This window comes from Haliotis cracherodii, unplaced genomic scaffold (genome assembly GCF_022045235.1).
Source record: "Haliotis cracherodii isolate W230 unplaced genomic scaffold, xgHalCrac1.p SCAF_8, whole genome shotgun sequence".
Taxonomy (NCBI): Eukaryota; Metazoa; Mollusca; class Gastropoda; order Lepetellida; family Haliotidae; genus Haliotis; species Haliotis cracherodii.
Genome location: NW_027266341.1, coordinates 38211522 through 38231935, shown reverse-complemented (window position 1 = coordinate 38231935; position 20414 = coordinate 38211522). Strand labels below are relative to the sequence as shown.

General features: G+C 41.4%; 1 protein-coding gene across 1 annotated transcript; it reads right to left on the bottom strand.

Moving 5' to 3' along the window:
* Positions 1–322: 322 nt before the first annotated feature.
* Positions 323–6067, bottom strand: LOC139450978 (uncharacterized). Its single transcript, XM_071232801.1, has one exon. The coding sequence runs from the start codon at positions 6065–6067 to the stop codon at positions 323–325; it is 5745 nt and encodes a 1914-aa protein (XP_071088902.1).
* Positions 6068–20414: the final 14347 nt, after the last annotated feature.

Below are 20414 nucleotides of genomic sequence, written 5' to 3'. Positions count from 1 at the left end.
ACAATTACCAAGAACTCATGGACAGAGCGAATTTTGAATGTACAACAATGTCTTCCTAAGCAACTGTAATTAGCTGCATAACTACATTCTATAACATAAGATGATCCTGTTTGTCTTATTTAAATCTTTTACATTATGCATGAATGTAGTAAACATACAATACTGATCGATGCCATTCATCTTAACATCAAGACAGCTCATTGTCATTGAACATTGTACAGGAATTACATCCTATGTTCTATACTGTCAACACTTCATAAGCCTCAAAGTCTTGATCCTGTCTTTAAGGCAGTGTCCACATCACACAATCTCAAAACACAGCTTAAGTGTCACTCTCTAGAAGCAAACATAGCTTGCTAATAGGTCTGTCCAAAACCTTTGTCTGGGTTTTCACCTCAACCCGTCTTACAACACCCTTTCTGTCAGGCATAAGCTTCACAACCTTGCCCATCGACCAAGAGTTTCTAGGTGCAGTATTGTCCACTATGAGCACAATGTCACCAATCTTCAAATTTCTTCTAAGCTTCACCCACTTCTGTCGCTCCTGTAGTAATGGCAAGTACTCTCTTAACCATCTCTTCCAAAACAGATCTGCCATGTACTGCACTTGACGCCACCTCCGTCTTGGATAATGACCATCCATACCAAACATACCTGGTGGCAAATTTGGTTTTCTTTTCAAGAGCAACAAGTGATTTGGAGTGAGGGCTTCCAAATCATTTGGATCACTTGATGCTCTGGAGATAGGTCTATTATTGATAATAGCCTCTACCTCACACAACACAGTTCGCAAAGTTTCATCATCTAACGTTTGTTCTCTTACCAGAGATCTCAACACTTTTCTCACGGTTCTGATTTGTCTCTCCCACACGCCGCCATGGTGGGAACCAGCAGGAGGATTGAATGTCCATTCAACATTTCTTTGTAACATCTCTTGATGAATCTGACATTTGTTCCAGTTTTCTAACTCTTCTCTGAGCTCACGCTCACTTCCAACGAAGTTGGTACCATTATCTGATCTGATGACTTTGACTTGACCTCTTCTAGCCATGAAACGGCGCAATGCATTAATACAAGAGTCAGTGTCTAAGCTATACGCCACTTCTATGTGCACAGCACGCGTTGTGAGGCACGTGAACAAAACTCCATACCTTTTTTCATGCTTTCGTCCACGTTTTACATCAAATGGACCAAAGTAATCCACTCCAACAAAGGTAAAAGGAGGTTCATCAGGAGTCACACGTTGAGCTGGCAAGTCGGCCATCTTTTGCTTACCTGCTACAACTTGATTGCGTCGGCAAGTTACACATCTGTGTATTTCTTGCCTCACTGCTGCATTGGCTTTGATAATCCAATATTTCTCAAACAATTTTGAAAGTACAAAGTTTCTGCCTGAATGCCCACATTCACGATGAACATGGCGAATTATCAGTTCCGAGACATGGGATTTCTTTGGTAGAATCAGTGGGTGTTTGGAGCTTTCGGGCATGTTAGCGCGACTTAGTCTTCCACCCACCCTAAGCACACCATCTTCTACAAATGGATCAAGCTTGGAGATTGGACTACCTTTGTTCAAATCAAGCTCTTTGTTTGAATTAAGTCTTTCAAGTTCACTTGAAAAGTCTTGCTGTTGAACATAGCAAACAATGGCTTTCTCTGCATTTTCTAAGTCTTTCACAGTCAACACTACAGGCATGCTTTGCTGAGGTGCTAATCCTGCCTTCTTCTTTTGACTGCGATCCAGGAGTACTTCCCGTATCCTGAGCACCCATGCGATAGCCTTCTTCAGTGCAAACCAGTCAGAATAATGACTGATAAGGCTGTCTATTTCCTTACATGGCTTGCTGTAGTCTATCAAGTTGACTCGGGCAACCTTCTTTAATTCAACGTCTTTCTTGGGAATATCTGTTAAAATGTGTGTCTGTTGAGGCCACATTTCTTCATCTTCCCACAGGAACTTTGGTCCAGAGAGCCATCTGGTATCTTTCAGAAATGCATCTATTGACAGTCCTCGAGATGCTTCATCAGCAGGATTGTTCTGGGTGTCCACATACTTCCATTGAGATGGGCTTGAGCCTTCATGAATTACTGACAGCCTATTTGCCACAAAAGTATGGAATCGCTTTGAATCATTGGCGATGTATCTTAAAACTGACATACTGTCTGACCAAAAGTAAGTTTGGTCAATTGGCATTTCCAGCTCTCGTTTGAGCATACTGTCTACCCGTATTGCTAGAGTAGCGGCTGATAGCTCCATTCTTGGTATCGTGATCTGCTTAAGTGGGGCAACTCTTGATTTGCTGATGAGAAATGCACAATGAATTTGACCAGTGCTACTGACTTGTCTTAGGTAAGAAACAGTTCCATAACCTGTTTCACTGGCATCCGAAAAATGATGTATTTGAGATACCATCTTCTGATTACTATCATTTGGTTGAATGCATCTTCTAATCGCCATTTCCTCAAGCCTGCGTAGTTCCGACAACCATTTGGTCCAGTCCTTCTGCAAGGGAACGGGGATTACGTCATCCCATCCTATCTTAAGTCTGCAGAGGTCTTGTAGAATTCCCTTTGCTTTGAGAACATAAGGGCCTGCAAATCCTAATGGATCATAGATGGAGCTGACAGTTGACAGTATTCCTCTTCTCGTTATTGGTTTGTCTTTGATTGCAATCCGGAATTTAAATGTATCTGATTCGACGCACCAGTGTACACCTAATGCCCTCTCGATTGGTAAAGCATCATCCATGTCCAAGTCTTTAACTTCTTTGGCTCGCTCCTCTCCTGGGATTGATTCTATCGCAGCTCTGCTGTTACTTATCCATTTTGTCAAGCGAAATCCACCCTTCTTACAGATTTCTCTCAGCTTATGTGACATTTCAATGGCCATTTTCTCAGATTGGACTGAAGTAAGACAGTCATCCACGTAGAAACTCTTTTCAACAGCATGAACAACTTCCTTGCCAAACAAGTCCATGTTGTCCTTCGCTGTTTCTTTCAAGGCAAAGTTGGCACAACTTGGTGATGAGACAGCGCCAAATAAGTGCACTTTCATCTGATATTCTTGTAATTCTTCCTCCAAGTTTCCATTGGGCCACCATAGGAACCGCAGAACATCATAGTCGTCTGGTTCAACTCTAACCTGGTAAAACATAGCTTCGATGTCTGCCATCAGAGCTATTGGTTCTTGGCGAAATCTCAGGAGCACTCCCAGTAGGGTATTGGTTAGATCCGGCCCCTGTAGAAGGTGGTCATTTAGAGATTTCCCTCTGAAAGTTGCTGCACAGTCAAATACAACTCGTATCTTCTCTGGCTTTTTTGGATGGTACACACCATGATGTGGTATATACCACACCTTTCCATCCTTACGGTCTTTCTTATTCTCTGGTACTTTCTGGGCATAGTCTTTGTCCAGGAGATCTTTCATGAATACCTTGTAGTCTTCATAAAAGTTTTCATTCTTCTTAAATTTCTTCTTTAGTGAAATGGCTCTTTGCTCAGCTTGTACTTTATTGTTGGGCAAATCTAATTGGGCATCTTTGAATGGGAGTGACATCTGGTAATGTCCTCCTGTCAGTGTCTTTGAGGAGTTCATGATGTCTAAGAATTGCTTGTCGTCTCTTGACATCTCAGGTTGATCATTACTGATGCGCTCGTTGAACTCCCTGTTGAAGTATCCTATTAACTGAAGATCCAATTTCTCGTCTCCAAGAACATCAGTCCTGTTTACTGAGATCTCACTGGGAGATTCTGATTCCTGTACTAGCCCATTTACAATCCATCCAAGAATGGTTCTGACTGCATAGGGCCCGTTACCATCGCTGTTGATTATCTCATAGGGTTCCATTGCTCTTGGGACATTGTTGCCAATAAGGAGTCCTATCTCCGCATCTATAGGTGGTAGTGTGACGTCCTGTAGATGGGGCCATTGATGGATGAACTTTTCTTTGGGGACTGTGCTTGTGGAAATTGGCATTTCATCCTGTGTAAAGACAGTAGGCAGTTTGACCCAATTGTTTCCGTCAATGTCACCAACTTCTAGATTTGATAGGATGGAGGTATTAACAGTTTTCCTTTGAGTCATGGTGCTGACAACTATGTTTGTCATCTTTCCAGTGACTTGGAGCTCCTCTGCCAACTTGCTGGTACAGAAGGTTGCTGAACTGCCGTTGTCAAGGAAGGCATATGTTTTTACATATCTGTCACCAGAGTTGACTTTAATCCTAACAGGGACCACAGGCATGTAGCTCAAGTCTTTGTGGTCCCCGCTCTCACTCGTAGCCAAACTGTTGTTTGTGACAACCCTTGGCTTCGTTTGGTCCATTTCTTTCTTTTCTCTGTCCTTACCGTTGTCATGAAAACAGGTTGCATGTCTCAGTTTACATATATGACATGTCAATCTGCTGGGGCACTCGCGACTCATATGTCCAAATTGTAAGCAGCCAAAACACAAGCCCTTTGGTCTTAAGAAGTCAGTCTTCTCATCCAACGTCTTACACTGCATTCCCTTGCACATTTCCATGGTGTGGTCCTCATTGCAGAACCAGCATGGCTTGATGAATGCTCTAGACGTGTTGGCTGTTCTTTCTCTAGTTGCAGATGGCTTACCAGATGTCATCAATTTTGGTTGAACTGGGTAGGCTGCCCTGGTGGCAGTTTCTTGACCTAATTCAGACTTTGATGTGTCGGTAGCAAAGCTCTTATATCTCTTTGGCGCTTCTTTCATCTTTGGTCTTGCTTGAACTTGGATGTCGTCGATGATATTGCCAAACAATGGGCTTGACAAGATCTGTGCTTGTTTATCTACGAAACCAACAAGGTCCGCAAAGGTGACATTTCTCCTTTCCAAGATATTAAACGAAACTGTTCTCCATCTTTCTCTTAACTTATATGGCAACTTTTGGATCAACTCTCTGATGTTCTTTGGATGTTCTAATTCTCTTAGATAGTCGATATCGGTCATGGTATTTCCACAGCTGGTCAGGAATACAGCAAAGCTGTTGAGTGCTTCGCTGTCCTCTGACTTAATAGCCGGCCATTTCAATGCTTTGTCCATGTAAGCTGTTGCTATCTTGTACTTGTTCCCAAATTTCTTATCCAAAAGTGTCCTGGCTTGTTCATAGCCACTTTCAGGGTTCATGAATAAGCAGCTTCTTACCAAGTCATTCGGTTCACCGTTGGTGTACTGATCCAAGTAATAGAGCCTATCTTTTGGATTGATGGTTTTATCTTCTATGCCATGCTCGAATGCTTGTATGAAGGGCTTAAACTGTAGTGGGTCACCACTGAACACAGGAATCTTCCTAGTGGGTAACGTGGCCAATTTCTGGTGTTCTACCACTAGCTGGATTATCTCATTCTGTTGCTTACATACTTCATCAAATTTTGAATTGTGGACTCCAACCTGTAGGTTTGTACTCTGAATAGGGGTAAATTCTTCAGCTTCTGGGTTCAAATCTTTATTTCGGGTCTTTACTTGCTTGAAGGGCCTTAGTGAACTTTCTGGTTTTCGAGAACTGTGTGATTCTCGGTCATACTGGTCAAAAATTTCATACTGGGCATCGGCAATTTCTACTTCTGTCTCAAGTTCTAATCTTTCTCGTCTTTGTTTTAATCTGTTTTCTTCTTCTTCTAATTGGTGTCTTCGTTCTAAACATTTTTGTCTGGCAATAAGTTCGGCCCTTTTCGCTAGGATCTCCATTTTGGCAGAGGAGGCAGAGGAGATTACTGAACCCTTAGGTAATCCAACTTGAGAAACGCTATCTTCTGGTCTAATGTCATCTCCCGTACTGTAATGTTTAATGAAGGAGGTAACATTTCTTTCAAACTGCGAAAAGGTGCATAGCTTTGATTGGAACCAAGTTGCTTCATCGTCTTTAGCTGATTGGCTATGAAGTTTTTCATGATAAGCTTTAGCCGATTCTTGAAACTTGTCACATAATTCCTTCCAATCTTCAAATTCATTTTTGACGGCATCTAAATCTGCATCAGAGCTCATCAAATATTCAATGTCCTTTATCTTTGAAGAAACCTGCTTGTATAAGAATTTCATTTTATCCTGTGCCATGTTCAAAACATAATTTTGGCCCTTTTCAGTCTGTTTTCTTAATCTTGATTCAGTTATTAATGATTTAGCATTTCTTGCAGGTTCATGAATCAGTTCTTTGTCACTTGTAACAGCATCACTCAATGTTCTACTTGCCATGATTTCAAATCGGTTCAACACCAGTTCCAATAATCTTGAAATATTTGATGTAACTTATAGTTCTTGAGTTCCGTAATCCTATGTGATAAGTCCAATTCAGTGTATACACAATTCCAGTGACATATAATCCCTCATGTATTTGCTTGTTTCTGAATAAACACACACTTCAATACTCGAACAGGTAGTCTTATTACCCGTAAGTTCTTTTATCACGCATTGATAAAACCATAAAAGTCACATTTACTTCACAATCTCAACTTCTTGAGAAAATAAAATACCTTACTTCGACTTCGAGTCCTTAATCCAATCTGTGTTAATCCGTTTTGAACTTTGCAGGATCCTGTTGCCAATTCACGAATGGAGACACAATCTTCTTTATGTCCAAGTCTTAGGTTCACATCCGGATTTTCACGGGTTTTTCAACTTTTAATGTGAACTCTTAAATTATCTAATTAATGGAGATAGAGGATATCAAAGTTTCAACTCGATCCAGCACTTTAATATTGTCTTTAATTTCAAACTTCACAAATTCCATATACCATAATTCCATATATTCAGTGAATATCCACACAATGATTGAATAACATATCACACACTCCAAGAATAAGTCGTAATATAATAAACAGTCGCAGCACAGTTGCAGAATAAATGCAGGATAGCTTGTACCGTGGCTCGGACAGTAGCTCGGACAGTAGCTCGGATAGTAGCTCGGACAGGTTGAAAAACCGTATGTCCTCTATTCCCTTAACACAATCTTCTTACACTCTCTTAGAAACATGTCTTACTTCTTTCGTATCTTAAAACTCTCTGCTCCCTTTCTCACACTCATTCGTCCAGCTATATATCTGAAATTCTTGTGGGATGCTTATCGTTGTTGATCAGGTCACGACCTCTAAGACTCCACACAAAACAATTAACTTTAAAGTCTTAGCTGCAACATTATACTATTGCTGTCACCAACCCCTGGGAAAATAGCCTGAAACGGCCACTGGCAGCAAGGGCTGGCTGTTTCTAATGTTTTATCTTATAATTATACTAAACACATGCATCCATGCACACATACAAACCCTAACAAAGTTCCAATTAAAAGGATTCTCAATGAACCACAAATACCTAAAAATTCGGCTCTAACAAGCAGCATGTATATCGAGAGTATAGGTTTGGTGCGTGACTTATCACACAGTACTTTCAGAAAGTGTGCATATTCTGTTTATCGGCAATAAATAACATAAGACGATTCATACGGGTAAATACGATTTACTTCAGAACTAGTATAGATTATTTAAGGTTAGGGGGAAATGTATGTAATTAACAGAACTTTGGCCGGGTTTGAAGGATTTGGGTCCTGGCTTGGGCTTTGTGTTGGACGTGTAGACGGCATTTCCAGGTTTGACGTATCAATGACAAAAATGATGTCAGATGCAATTCTCTGCCTTTTCGGGTGAACAATTGGCTTGCCTTTGGATGTGTTTGTGGCGGGTGCCACTAGCGGATCGGAATGAGCTCGCGTTTTTGCGAGCATCCAATGTCATCATTTATTATGATGAATCATGAAACATGCCCCTGATGTTGTCGCAATGGTGCAGTTGGCGCTACTTTTGGCAAGGGTTTCTCATGATAATGGAAATGCTTATGTCGCTTTTGTTGACCGATAAACATGAAAAGATATAATGTTAGTGTATTGGTCATGTAATTAAGAAACAAACGATGAGTGGGAGTTGTTTATTGTACGATAAACAACGACCGAGACTCGTTTATTTCTATATGAGATATCAACATTACGTACAGCCTCTTTTAGGGTGTTAAATTAGGACAAAATACACGCTTTACAATATTTACCCGTACTTAAATAATGATGATTCCTTGAATAGAATCCGACAGCGGCCATGCTAGATAAATCCATTTTAGGATTTGAGTTTGGTCCCGCATATTCTCACAATTTTCTCGTCAATCATCTGTACCTTTTCTCCCAATACCGATTGTCATATCACTCTCACTTTCGGATTCTCCAGCAACATTTATTGGGAACAACTCACGAGACACATACCTCTCAAAAATAAGGTCAAATTTTACTTTTCAAGTTGCGAGTGCATGTTCGAATCTCAATAAATGACGTCATGATAGAACAATGTTTTATCGTGAAATAAATATCGCTTCCTTCTTTGTTCTTTATCGCGTAGCTATCTTATATCATCAAATGCCAATTTCTAATTGCTTTATCATGACGTATCCGTGTCATGTAGCAGGTCTCTGTAACATTTGCAAAATGATACAAATATAAAAAATACAACTGAACCTAAATGTAATGTTTTAATATCCTTACATTGCTGAGTGCAGCATTTAACAACAAACAAACAAAACATAATATCTTTAAGAATTATGTTAACAATTCCGATGCTAAAAATAATCTCACAATCTCCATACCTCTTTCTCTCTATGAAAACATAATAACTTTTTTTTTAATAATCTGAAGGAATAATAATGGCAATACTATCATAATTATCATCATTATTTATGTTACTTATCCTCAAGTGAAGTAGTCCTCCACACTATACATTCAGTGAGGAAGCCCATGAACATATGAACTATGTAACATACATTCATGGAAATTAGATGAACAGTTGAAGTTAGCAAATGATATTATTCGGTCGAACGTCTATCAGCCATCTATTCTATTCATGAAGAACATTTCACGTGGGACCAACAGAGGGAATTATGACTATCGACTTGCTAATTATTTTTTATATTCATGCCAGCTCAAACGATCTATTGGCTTAATTTATTGCTATGGTATCCACAAAATAAGTAGGATCCGATTTTTTCCGTTTTTGTTGAAATAAAACTGAATAATATTTGCTGTTTACATATCAAAGTTTGCCAAATTTTTACAAAATGTTTGCCCACAGCAAGGCTACGTATCCCCAACATATTGTGCTAGGCACAGTATCACTGGACTGAGGGAGGGCGGTATTCCTCCTTTTGGGTCACCTGCTTGGCAATATGGGACGGGGAAACTGCAGGGGGTGAGGACAGTTAAGTTGATGGTACAGACAGATAAGAGAGATCATTTTACAAATGTGAAACCTCAGTCCACAAAGGAAGAGGCGAAAGCTGAAACTTGGTGAGGTTTACAGAACAAAGGCAGTTATTTCTAGTTTCTTACTGACTCTCGAAGATACATTTAATAAAACAATAAAATGCGTGTGTGTGGGGGTGTGTGTTTGTGTGTGTGTGTTTGTTTGTGTGTGTTTGCTCGGCCAGTATCACCTTTGAGTCACTACAGTTTCAGTCTGCATGTACCAATACTCATACCTGCCACATCCTCAACCACTTAACTTACTCACACAATCATCTGACAACATGTTCGCCAACCCTCGTATCACAACGCATGCACGCATGCATGCACGCACGCACGCACGCACGCGCACACACACACACACAGACACACACATCACATTCTTCTTTCCCCACCATTATGTCTACGTCAGCCATCATGGATCCATGCGCATGCTTTCATACATAATCCATCCTCCCACCTTTCCCCAACATCCATCGAACTATAACTATATCCGCCCTCATGTATCGGTATTCGTGCTTTAATACATACATACATATACATACACCCCCCTACCATTCCCCTACATCCATCGCAATATAACTATGACTATAACCGCCTTCGTGCATCCGCACTTATGTTCACATTGCATTGCATATGCATCGAATTAAACGTTTAAAATATCGTAAATATTTTACAACATGTACATATTATATATCAGCAATTAGAGATTATTATAACGCAATAGATTTCATCCGTCAAAACATCACAGAAAGAGGGGCGGCCTGGAATTTTACAATGGCATCTGAATGCACTAAGACGTTCAACTGGTCAGGAGGTGAGAGTTGCGGAAGATTACGGTAAACTTCAGTTACAGATCTCCATTACGAATATCTAAAGTATGAATAAAGATCACAGCTTGCTATGACGTTTACTTCATGCCTGCAGAATTAGCAATGTCCTTAGCTTTAAATTGTATATCTAAATGCTTATGTAGACAAAGACCCAAATGTATATAGGCATGACCATATTATATTCTACGCAAAGATCACCACATTTAAAAACAAAGCTAGATTGAGTCTTTGAAGGGCATTAAGAACTGATACACACAAGGAAAATATTTATAGATGTCAACGGAGGAACACTGCGTTTCGGAATATGTACTTTCTGCTTCATCAGGTGCATATCATTAAATGCTATGAGGCAGAGAACATATATTTGTACCTGTAAGAACAACAAAAGTAAAAAGATAGCAAAGAAGGGAACGCAACAAGGGAAGCCAACAGATAACTGGCATGGCGCTGATTACCCCGCCTCCCGTTTGCCCATTGTCCATTTCCCATTACCAATCATTCATAAGTTAAGTTTTGGCTTTAATTTGTCCATTGATAATCAACCATCAACGTCTATTATCTCCACCGTAAAAATATGTAGTTTACTGAGAAAGTGGTATCCAAATATAATGTGTGTTACTGTTGACCACTTTCTTAAAGGCATTGTTGGTTCAAAGTTTTCAGTCATAGAAGCCGTGCCATTTTTCTCTTGTCAGAGGAGTACACAAAGTATACGTCATCTGGACTAACATTTTGGGTTCGGCGGCTGGGTTAGATCGCCAACTTTGTGTTCCGGCGATTGGGTGCCTCACTCACAGTGTTGGTTCAAATCCCGGACGGGACTCAACCTAAGAAAGTACGAGAATCTGTACTTTACTCAGAAAGTGTTATCCCAATTATAACATTTGTTGTCAAGAAATCACAATAAAGGTATATTCGGCTTTGGATGGGTAATGATATCACAGACATTTACGGATATTGATGATGACTTGGAGGAGCTTCGTAACGCACGTCTTCTCATTTCAGGGATTGGTAAATCCAAATATGTGTGTGCGCGTGCGTGCGTAAATGTGGGCCTGTTGGATGTTACATAAAACATTCATCTTGAGCGGGATGGTAGTTCGAGTTGGATTAGCATGTTAACTATATGATCTTCTTTAGGCAGAGAATGCCGCGCATGAATGTATTGATGAAATTCCTAGGTACATGGGGCCTTTTCGTCCCCAGGAATACCCACAGTGGAGACTTCAATTGGGATAGGGTGTACACAATGTGCTACCTGGTAGATTGTGTGTCATCAGACCGGACAACGTTGGTCTTTGACTGATTGTGGCGTAAAACACACTTATTCATTTACTTATATCGGAAATTGAATGTTCATCTTAATTGTTATTGTTGAACATGTAATTAATATATTTTTAAAGAAATAAAACAGTGACATAATAACTACAACTTTATGTGAGCGCGAGTAGCTTTTTTGGAATGAGATGAATAAGTCTTATAAAGTTGTAAGCTTCTTCACAACCGTGTAACTATGAATTGACTTTATTGGGTAATCAAAAAAGAGATAGGACATAAAATAGCCAAATTTCATACGATTTCACTTGTCCACCATCTTGGATGCAAGGCGAAAACATTTCAGCGCGTTTGAAGCCACTGAGAATGCCCCCCTGCAGAGTTGGACGAACATTCTGCGGTGGCGCGGCTGAGTTGACCAGAGGCTATCAGCAGTATTTCCTGTCCAGGTTATTTAGGTCAGTTGTTTGGGTGTGTGCGTGTGTGCGCGCGCGCGCGTTTGGGTGTGTGCGTGTGTGCGTGTTTGCGTGCGTGCGTGCGTGCGTGGGGGGGGGGGGAGCGTGGGGGTGAGATTGGGGGGATAGATGATAGATATAGCAATAAGTAAGGTCATCTTGAGTGGGAGGGTATTCACAGATGGATTAGCATATGAACTATGATTATCTTTAGGCAGAAAATGAGGATCCACGATGTTCGACCTGGTAGAAGTGTGTTATCAAACCTCACAGCATTGGTTTTTTGACTGACTGTAGCGTCAAAACAAACTCATTCATTTACTTGAACTGAATGTTCATCTTAATTGTTATGGATAGTCACGGAGCCATGATCCAGGGTACAGGGTGTCATTAGATAGAAATAAACTAAGTTATAATAGGATTACCAGAAAAACGGGGTTTTACACACAAGCCAATAAACTTCGCTCATTTACACCAGAGTAAGTCAGTACAAGATTGAAAACTGCCCCATAATTATGTATGACATGCTTGTCGGGTATTGCTACATATATATGTGAAAACAAAGTTATTAAAATGAAGAGCAAAACTGATGAAAATTAACAATAAACGTGTATACTTGTTATATCGTCACTGCAAACATAATGATTGTTTGTCTTTAGTATTAACATTCAAATACGTTATATCTGTATTAGCGATATTGTCTTTGTTCTACCGGTGAGTCAGCGTTAGCCGTACTATCTCGTAGTATAATTGTATTTCTGAAGACATCACGATACAGTTTTTACGATGCATCACGTCTGCACTAGCGCTTGATAACAGCCTTGTGTTTGGGTGTTTCAGTGGTTTAAATCGCTGCTCTTGATATTGTTGATTAAACTTTGATACTATGAACAATATAATGTTATGTGAGAGGTTGACTTTAGAACGGTAACATACTAATAGTATATAGGATGACATAAACAGAACAATGAGGATTTCGTCCAGATTAGTGTATAGGCAACATTTAATAATTTAAATAATTACATTCAACAACTCCCCCTTTTAAGTACATTTTCCTGACTTATATGCAAGAACAATCGGCCGGAATACAATGTATAGTTCTTGTCCACTTCCATATGACTATATAGCATACAATAAGCTATCGGGTCCCGTTTAGATCGGTTTGGGTGGCAGCCTAGATAGCCATAGAATAGTTTCATCTTGGAATCTCCCATATCACTGGGGATACTCTTCAATTTAGATGGAGTTACTCGTTACGATTCCGAACCTTCACGTGACTGTGTTTATGAACCATTGTCAAATAGTGGTGACATTAAATCTAGGAAACAATACGCGAAATCGCGCATGCACAGAACGGAAAATTTGGTCAAGGCATTAAGTAATCCGCATGCGCAGAACGATTGATTTCAGTACTTCCGCTAAGCGCTTCGAGTACAGCGTCAAACGCGGGCCTGTAATCTAACACGCGAGGACTGACCAATGAAAACTGAGAAGTAGAAATACCGGTAGACGCTGTTGCTTGATTGACAATGTCAATCAAGAAAGGGAGGAGCTTAACGCTATCGTCCTCTCCCAGTAAATTCCGATGTCAAATAACGACGTTATTTGGACGGAAAAACGATGGTTTGAAAACGTCCAAATAACGTCGTTTTTCCGTCCAATGACCATATACGGAAAAAAACGACGTTTTCGTGTTTGCAGTGATATAAACCGGCACTTACGTCACAGTTCTATCATTGGTCACCCCCCCTCCTCCCCTCTCTCTCCCCCCCCCCCCCCCCCCCCCCCCCCCACACACACACACACACTAGAACAGTCTAACCCACCCTTATTAGGACTTGTTGTAATATGAACTCCTCGACTCCCGGAATCTGAACTATTCCCCCCCCCCCCCCCCCCCCAATACCATATATATACCTGAGGTCAATCTCATCTAAGTTTCCTCTGTTTATCTATTTCATTTCTGGTAACTTGGATGTTCCTTCCGACGTTACTCTTATCGTTTTGCTCTAATACTCCAATATCTCTTCCCATGTGCCTATATATTACTGTTTAGCCCCTCATATTGCCCACTTATATAATTACTGTAGGTGTCTTAATGAGTTGATTCGTGTTATAATATCTGGTATACATTCCCTCTTATTTCTATGACCTATTGGTTTAACTTCCCTTTAATTATCTAAATATATATTACACGTTCATGCCTATAATATATGACCATGGGACTATTGTAGTATCTGGAACTCAACTCAGGCACAAGTTATTGAGTTATGTTTGACACAAATCGGATAATAATCGAATAATAATAGTTACAATACGGTTCCCAGGCTTTCGGCTTGGGGTCCTAACTTATGTCAACTCATAGCGGCTGCCTTACAATTATACAATTAGGTAAACAAAATGTAAAGAAAGTTTTTCATTTGAAACATATATTCATTAGTATAATGAGGGTGGCAAATGTGTAATACAAACTCACCATGGTATTACCTAAGTGGTTTATATTCGTTACGTTAATTATTGGTTTGTAACTGCTTCATGGTATAGAAAGAGGACATGGTGGCTTGTCTTATCTATCCATCATTACGATACATGTGAGTGAAGTAAGAAAGTAGAATCCTTTATATATTTACTGATCCGCAAAAGATACGTCACCATGGATAGATATGTGAGAAACGTTATTTGTCCAAACACTGTAAACATACTTTGAGACATATTAAAAAGATGAAACTTGGCCAAACTGATCATCAAGGATGACATTAAAGTGTCAAATGTTCTTAAAGTGAAACACAACACCAGTCTCTGAGAAAATGGCATCACAAGTCAGTATAGCGTGTGTCCGCCATTTGCATGGATGACTGCCGTGCAACGTCGATACATGGGATGGATGAGGCGATTGATGAAGGCCACAGGCACTTGAGCCCACACTCTGAGGAACGCCTGACGCAGTTCAGCTGCAGTTGTCGGCCTTGGTCGGCCTTGGTCAGTCTCGGGACTGAGGGCAAGCCACTGCATGATTCTGATGCCATTCTGCTGGGGAAATCTCTTGTTGCTCTCAGTGTGGGCACGGACGTTATCATGCTGAAACTCGTGGTTGCGTCGGCGTGCCAAATGAGGTATGACGTGTGGTCATTGTGGTCTCAAGACATGATCAATGTACCGAGTTGCTGTGACACCATTGCCTCTCCCTGGACCGATGTACTGGAAGACCACTGGGCCGAATCTCAGTACAAGACCAATTCCATCCCACACCATGGTGCCTGGACCACCCCGCGAGTCTCTCTCAACAACACAAACATCCGAATAACTTTCCCCATGGCGTCGCCAGACTCTCTCTCTCTCTCTGTCATCTGTAGATGAAGAGGACTCTTCTCTAGTGCTGGTGCTGTGTTGCCCACTGAAGACGGTCCCGGTGTGGTGTCAGAATGGGTCCTCGGTGTGGCCTTTGACAGTGGAAATGTCTGCTCCTCAATCCTCGACGCACGGTGTCCGCACTAATGTGGTGTGCCCCCATGGTCTGTCGAGCAGTTTCCGCAGCAGTAACAAAGCGATCGTGAAGATGCTTTCACACAATCTGACGATCCTGACGTCGGGTGGTGACCCTTGGTCTTCCACTAAGTGGTCGGTCATCTGTAGTGATGGTGGTCTGGTACCGTTGCTGGAGCCTGTATATGGTCCTTACATGGACTTGAAATGCATTGGATGCTTGGATTTCTTGTCAATCTTGGCATGTTGTAGCAATTCAATAACCAATGAATGTTATCCGATCTGGGTGAATTTTATATATATATATATATATATATATATATATATATATGCGTTCCTTTGTTTTCATGAAATGCACATTCAAGCCTTTTTATATATTATGTTTGTTAGAATGTAAACTTAAGTTACTGTGTATTGATATTTTATAGACGTTTTATTTGCACTATTATAGGCCTCATCTTATACATGTATGTTAACCGGACATGATGATCAGAATTAACTGCCCCTGATGTTTGAATATACATTCATGCATCGTCGATGTCAGACATGTGCACGGCTCTGTGAATAAATCTTTTATCCAACGAGAGTACTTGAATCCTCTATCAAACAAAAGGTTAGAAGTATGGCGAATTCAACAGGTTATGGTCCCAGGCAACGTTTGCTGTTTGATGGAGATGAAGCAACAAACGAATTATGGGAAGTAAAATTTCTTGGACATATGAGACTGCAGAAACTTTATAATATGATTATAGCACCCGAGGAAGGTTTGGGAACAACCGCTAAAAATGCCGATGCTTTCGCCGAGTTGGTTCAGTGTTGAGATGACAGAAGTTTGAGCCTAATAATGAGGGGCGCATAAGACGATGGGAGACGGCTGTTGGAGATTTTACGGGTGCACTACCTTGGACGGGGTAAGCCACGAATAATATCATTCTCCACAGAGCTTACGTCGTTGAAGATGGGCGACCATAAATGTATTACGGACTACGTAAGTAGAGCAGAAACTGCATCGGTGAGACAATCGGTGACAGTTTATTGATAGTCATGGTTCTTAAAGGACTCCCTCCCTATTTCAAGACGTTTTCAACTGTGATCACGCAGGTGAAGCAAGTGACGTTTGTCGAGTTCAAAACGGCTCTTAGAAGCTATGAAGTTATGGAAAAGATTCAACCTACACCCAATTATGAAGACAGTGTCATGAACTTTAAATGTTTTTCATGTGGGAAGCCAGGACACAGGGCATCGGAGTGTAGAAGTAGAAATCAAGGTTATGATGGTGGTAAAAAGAAAGGTTACCGTGGACATCAGAAACAAGACGGTTACAGTGGACAACAGAGATCGGGTAGGTGGTGTGATGTTTGCCCAGAAGAACTCTACCCAGGACACCAGGGTCTGTAGTGTACTCGTGGACTGTGGGACAACCGCCCATATAATTACTGACAAGTCCAAGTTCTTGACATTTGATGACAAAACACAAGATCACTGCATCGAATTGGCTGATGGAAGCAGAACGAATGGTATTGTACAAGGAAGAGGGAGTGCTGACGTCCTGTTGTGTGATGTAAGAAACCGGCAACAACTTGTGTTGGGGAATGCTTTGTATGTGCCATACTTCAACCAAGACATTTTTTCAGTGCAAGCAGCTACAAGTAAAGGCGCATCAGTTCACTTCAGTCCAGAGAGTGCAAATGTCAAGGCTCCAGATGGTACAACGTTTGACATGCACAAGCATGGGAAGCTGTACTTCTTGCACAATACTGCTCCATCCAAGTGTGTTGTGCATTCAGCCAACGACTGGCACAGACTCCTTAGACATTGTAGTATGAAATATGTGATGAAGCTTGAGAATATTGTAAAGGGAATGAAGATAGCAGGTAAAGAGACTGAGCTAAGTGACACCTGTATCCAAGGGAAGATGTCGCAGTGTAGAAATAGATATCCATACACAAGGGCGACAACTCCACTTGAAGTTATTCATTGTGACTTGGTTTGACCTATTGACGAAGCAGCTCGAGGTCATTTGTCATTAATTTTGTTGATGACTATTCTGGAATAATCACCTTGTATCTCCTGAAGCAGAAGAGTGATACTGCCGCAGCTATGGTGAAGTTCCTTGGAGATATATCACCTTTTGGAAAAGTTGGAACAATAAGGTCAGACAATGTTACAGAGTTCACCTGTGAGAAGTTTAGAAGTATCCTCACACAGAACAGCATCAGACATCAGAATTCTTCACCATATTCACCACATCACAATGGGACTGTTGAACATGCCTGGCGTTCACTGTTTGATGTGGCGAGATGTCTGCTGATAGAAGCCAAATTACCCAAGTCGCTGTGGTCCTATGCTGTTATGACAGCAGCATACATCAGGAATCGGTGTGACAACCAGAGACTGAACATTACTCCTCTTGACGCATTGACATGGGTGAAGCCCAACCTGTCAAATATGCATGTGTTCGGTACAACGTGTTTTGCATTCATCCAAAGCAAAAAAGAAACTGGACGAACGGAGTGAGAAGGGCTTCTTTGTGGGATACGACAGAGAAAGTCCTGATTATCTTGCATACTCTCCTGAGAGAAATGAAGTAAGAAGAGTGAGATGTGTAAAGTTCACAGAAAAGTATGAAGAAAGTGTACCTCAGCCAGAATATGAAGAACATTTAGTGTACAGGAAGAATGAAAGTGGAGAAGAAACTGAACAGAATCAACAAAATGAAAGACAGCAAGCATGTGTGCAGAATGAAGTCCAACAACATGGTAACAGATAACAGGAAACAAGAAGATATCCCAGGAGAGAGACCACCAGACCCAAGTACCTGCAGGATTACGTCACAGGGTCTGACTTGTCAGGATCTGAGACGAAAGGTAGTTCAATGTATACAGTGGATTACTGTTACAAGGTGGCTAGTATTCCTGGATCATATTCTGCAGCAATGTCATCATGTGATGCACCCAAGTGGCAGAAGGCAATGCGTGAAGAGATGGACGCTCTGAAAGAAAATGAGACATTTGAAATCACCACATTGCCTGAAGGTAGATCTACAGTGGGGGGAAGATGGGTATTTGCCGTGAAATATTGCCCCGATTCTGAGAAATACAAAGCAAGGTAAACTAGTGTCCAAAAAAAATGATACCAACTTATTTTCAAAATTGTTTTTTACTAAGTGAATTGTCTAGCATGAAAACATGCCAATTCGTATTGCACATCCCAAACACAGCATAGTCGATAAAAAATACCGGGAACACGTGATCACTTCCGGGAAAAAACGTAAATTTCGTGAAAGTGACATTTCCCTCTCTAGCATGTTCTGCACGTGCATAAAAACTGTATAAAACGGCTGATCAGACACGTTGATATTACAGCAACAAAAAGAACACAAGATGCCACGTTTGACAGCCATCGAGAGAGAGAGAGACGTTGGAATGGTCCAACAAGGAGCGTCACACGTCGACGTCGCCAGAAGGTTGGGCTGCGCACGCATCACTATCACCAGGTTGATGCAGCGGTTACGTCAGACAGGTCAGACGTCAGACAGGCCCAGGAGTGGAAGACCACGAGTAACCACGTCCCGTGAAGATCGTTACATCCGGGTATTACACCTGAGGAACCGCACCGTAACAGCGACGTCCACGGCGGCTACAGCACTGGGACACAGGATCAGTCGACAGACCGTCTACAGGAGACTACGGCAGTATGGTATCCGGCCACGTCATCCCTACCGCGGACCGCTCCTGACGCCTCGACACCGGAACAACAGACTGATCTGAGGGTTAATGGTATGGGGGTGGCATTTGTGGTGACGTCAAAACGATGCTTGTCGTAATTCGTGGAAACCTGAATGCACAGCGTTATCTTGATGACATCCTTCAGTCTGTTGTGGCGCCCTTTATTCAGCAACAGCCTCGTGGACTCCTTTTCCAACATGACAATGCAAGGCCACACACAGCAAGATTGACACAGAACTTCCTTGCCAACGCCAACGTACAGGTTTTGCCATGGCCCGCATGTTCACTGGACATGAATCCCATCGAGCACTTATGGGACCACCTCGATCGGCAAATCCGACGTCGCCGTGTGCCTCCAGTCAACGTCCAGGACTTGGAACGATGTCTCCTCGAGGAATGGCAACGCATCACTCACAACGTCATCAGACGTTTGACGTCATCAGTCCGTAGGCGTGTTCTGGCATGTATTGATGCTACTGACTTGACTTTGAGACGTGTGGTGTGACATTTCCCGTTGTTTCTGTGATCAGTGCTCTAACGAAATGTTCATTTTTCGACCCCACCCATCTTTAAAGGCTTGTCATATTGGTTGTACAGATTTTATTGAAATGAAATTTTTGTACAGATGTTGTGAAAGGATTTCTCAAAAGCATAACACCAATCCTAAACTTCTGCCTTGTTTAGTTTTTCTTTTATGTCGTTGCAAACAGGTGGTATCGTTTCTTTTGGACACTAGTTTATGTTGCAAAGAGATTCTCACAGGTGCATGATATCGACTATAAAGAGATTTTTTGCCCAACTGCTAAAATGACGCCAACTCGGACTCTGATACAACTTGGAGTTCAGAAAGATATGGTGGTTCATTAGATTGATGTGAAGACGGCCTACTTGAACGCACCCATAGACTGTGAGATATATGTGCACACAACCGGAAGGTTTTGAAGATAAGCCACAGACTGGTGAGAAAGTTGTTTGGAGGTTGAAGAAATCCCTGTACGGCCTAAAACAAAGCAGTAGGAATTGGAATTCCTTAGTTCACACGTTCCTGGTTGAAGATCTGAACTTGAACCAATCACTTGCTGATCCATGTGTGTACCACAAGACGACTTCGCAATTATGGTAGTGTGGGTCGGTGACATCATCATTTGTGCAGAGAAGACGACCATACTTCATGGGGTAAAAGATTCTTTGTGTCAGCGATTCAAGATGAAGGAATTGGGGAAGCTGTCATGGTTTCTGGGAATAGAGTTCAAGTGGAAGAACGACAGAGTTGAAATGAACAAGAAAAGACATATTGAGGAGATACTGGACTGTAAACCCAAGACGACTCCAAGTGATCCGGGCGCTGTCAAAGAAAGG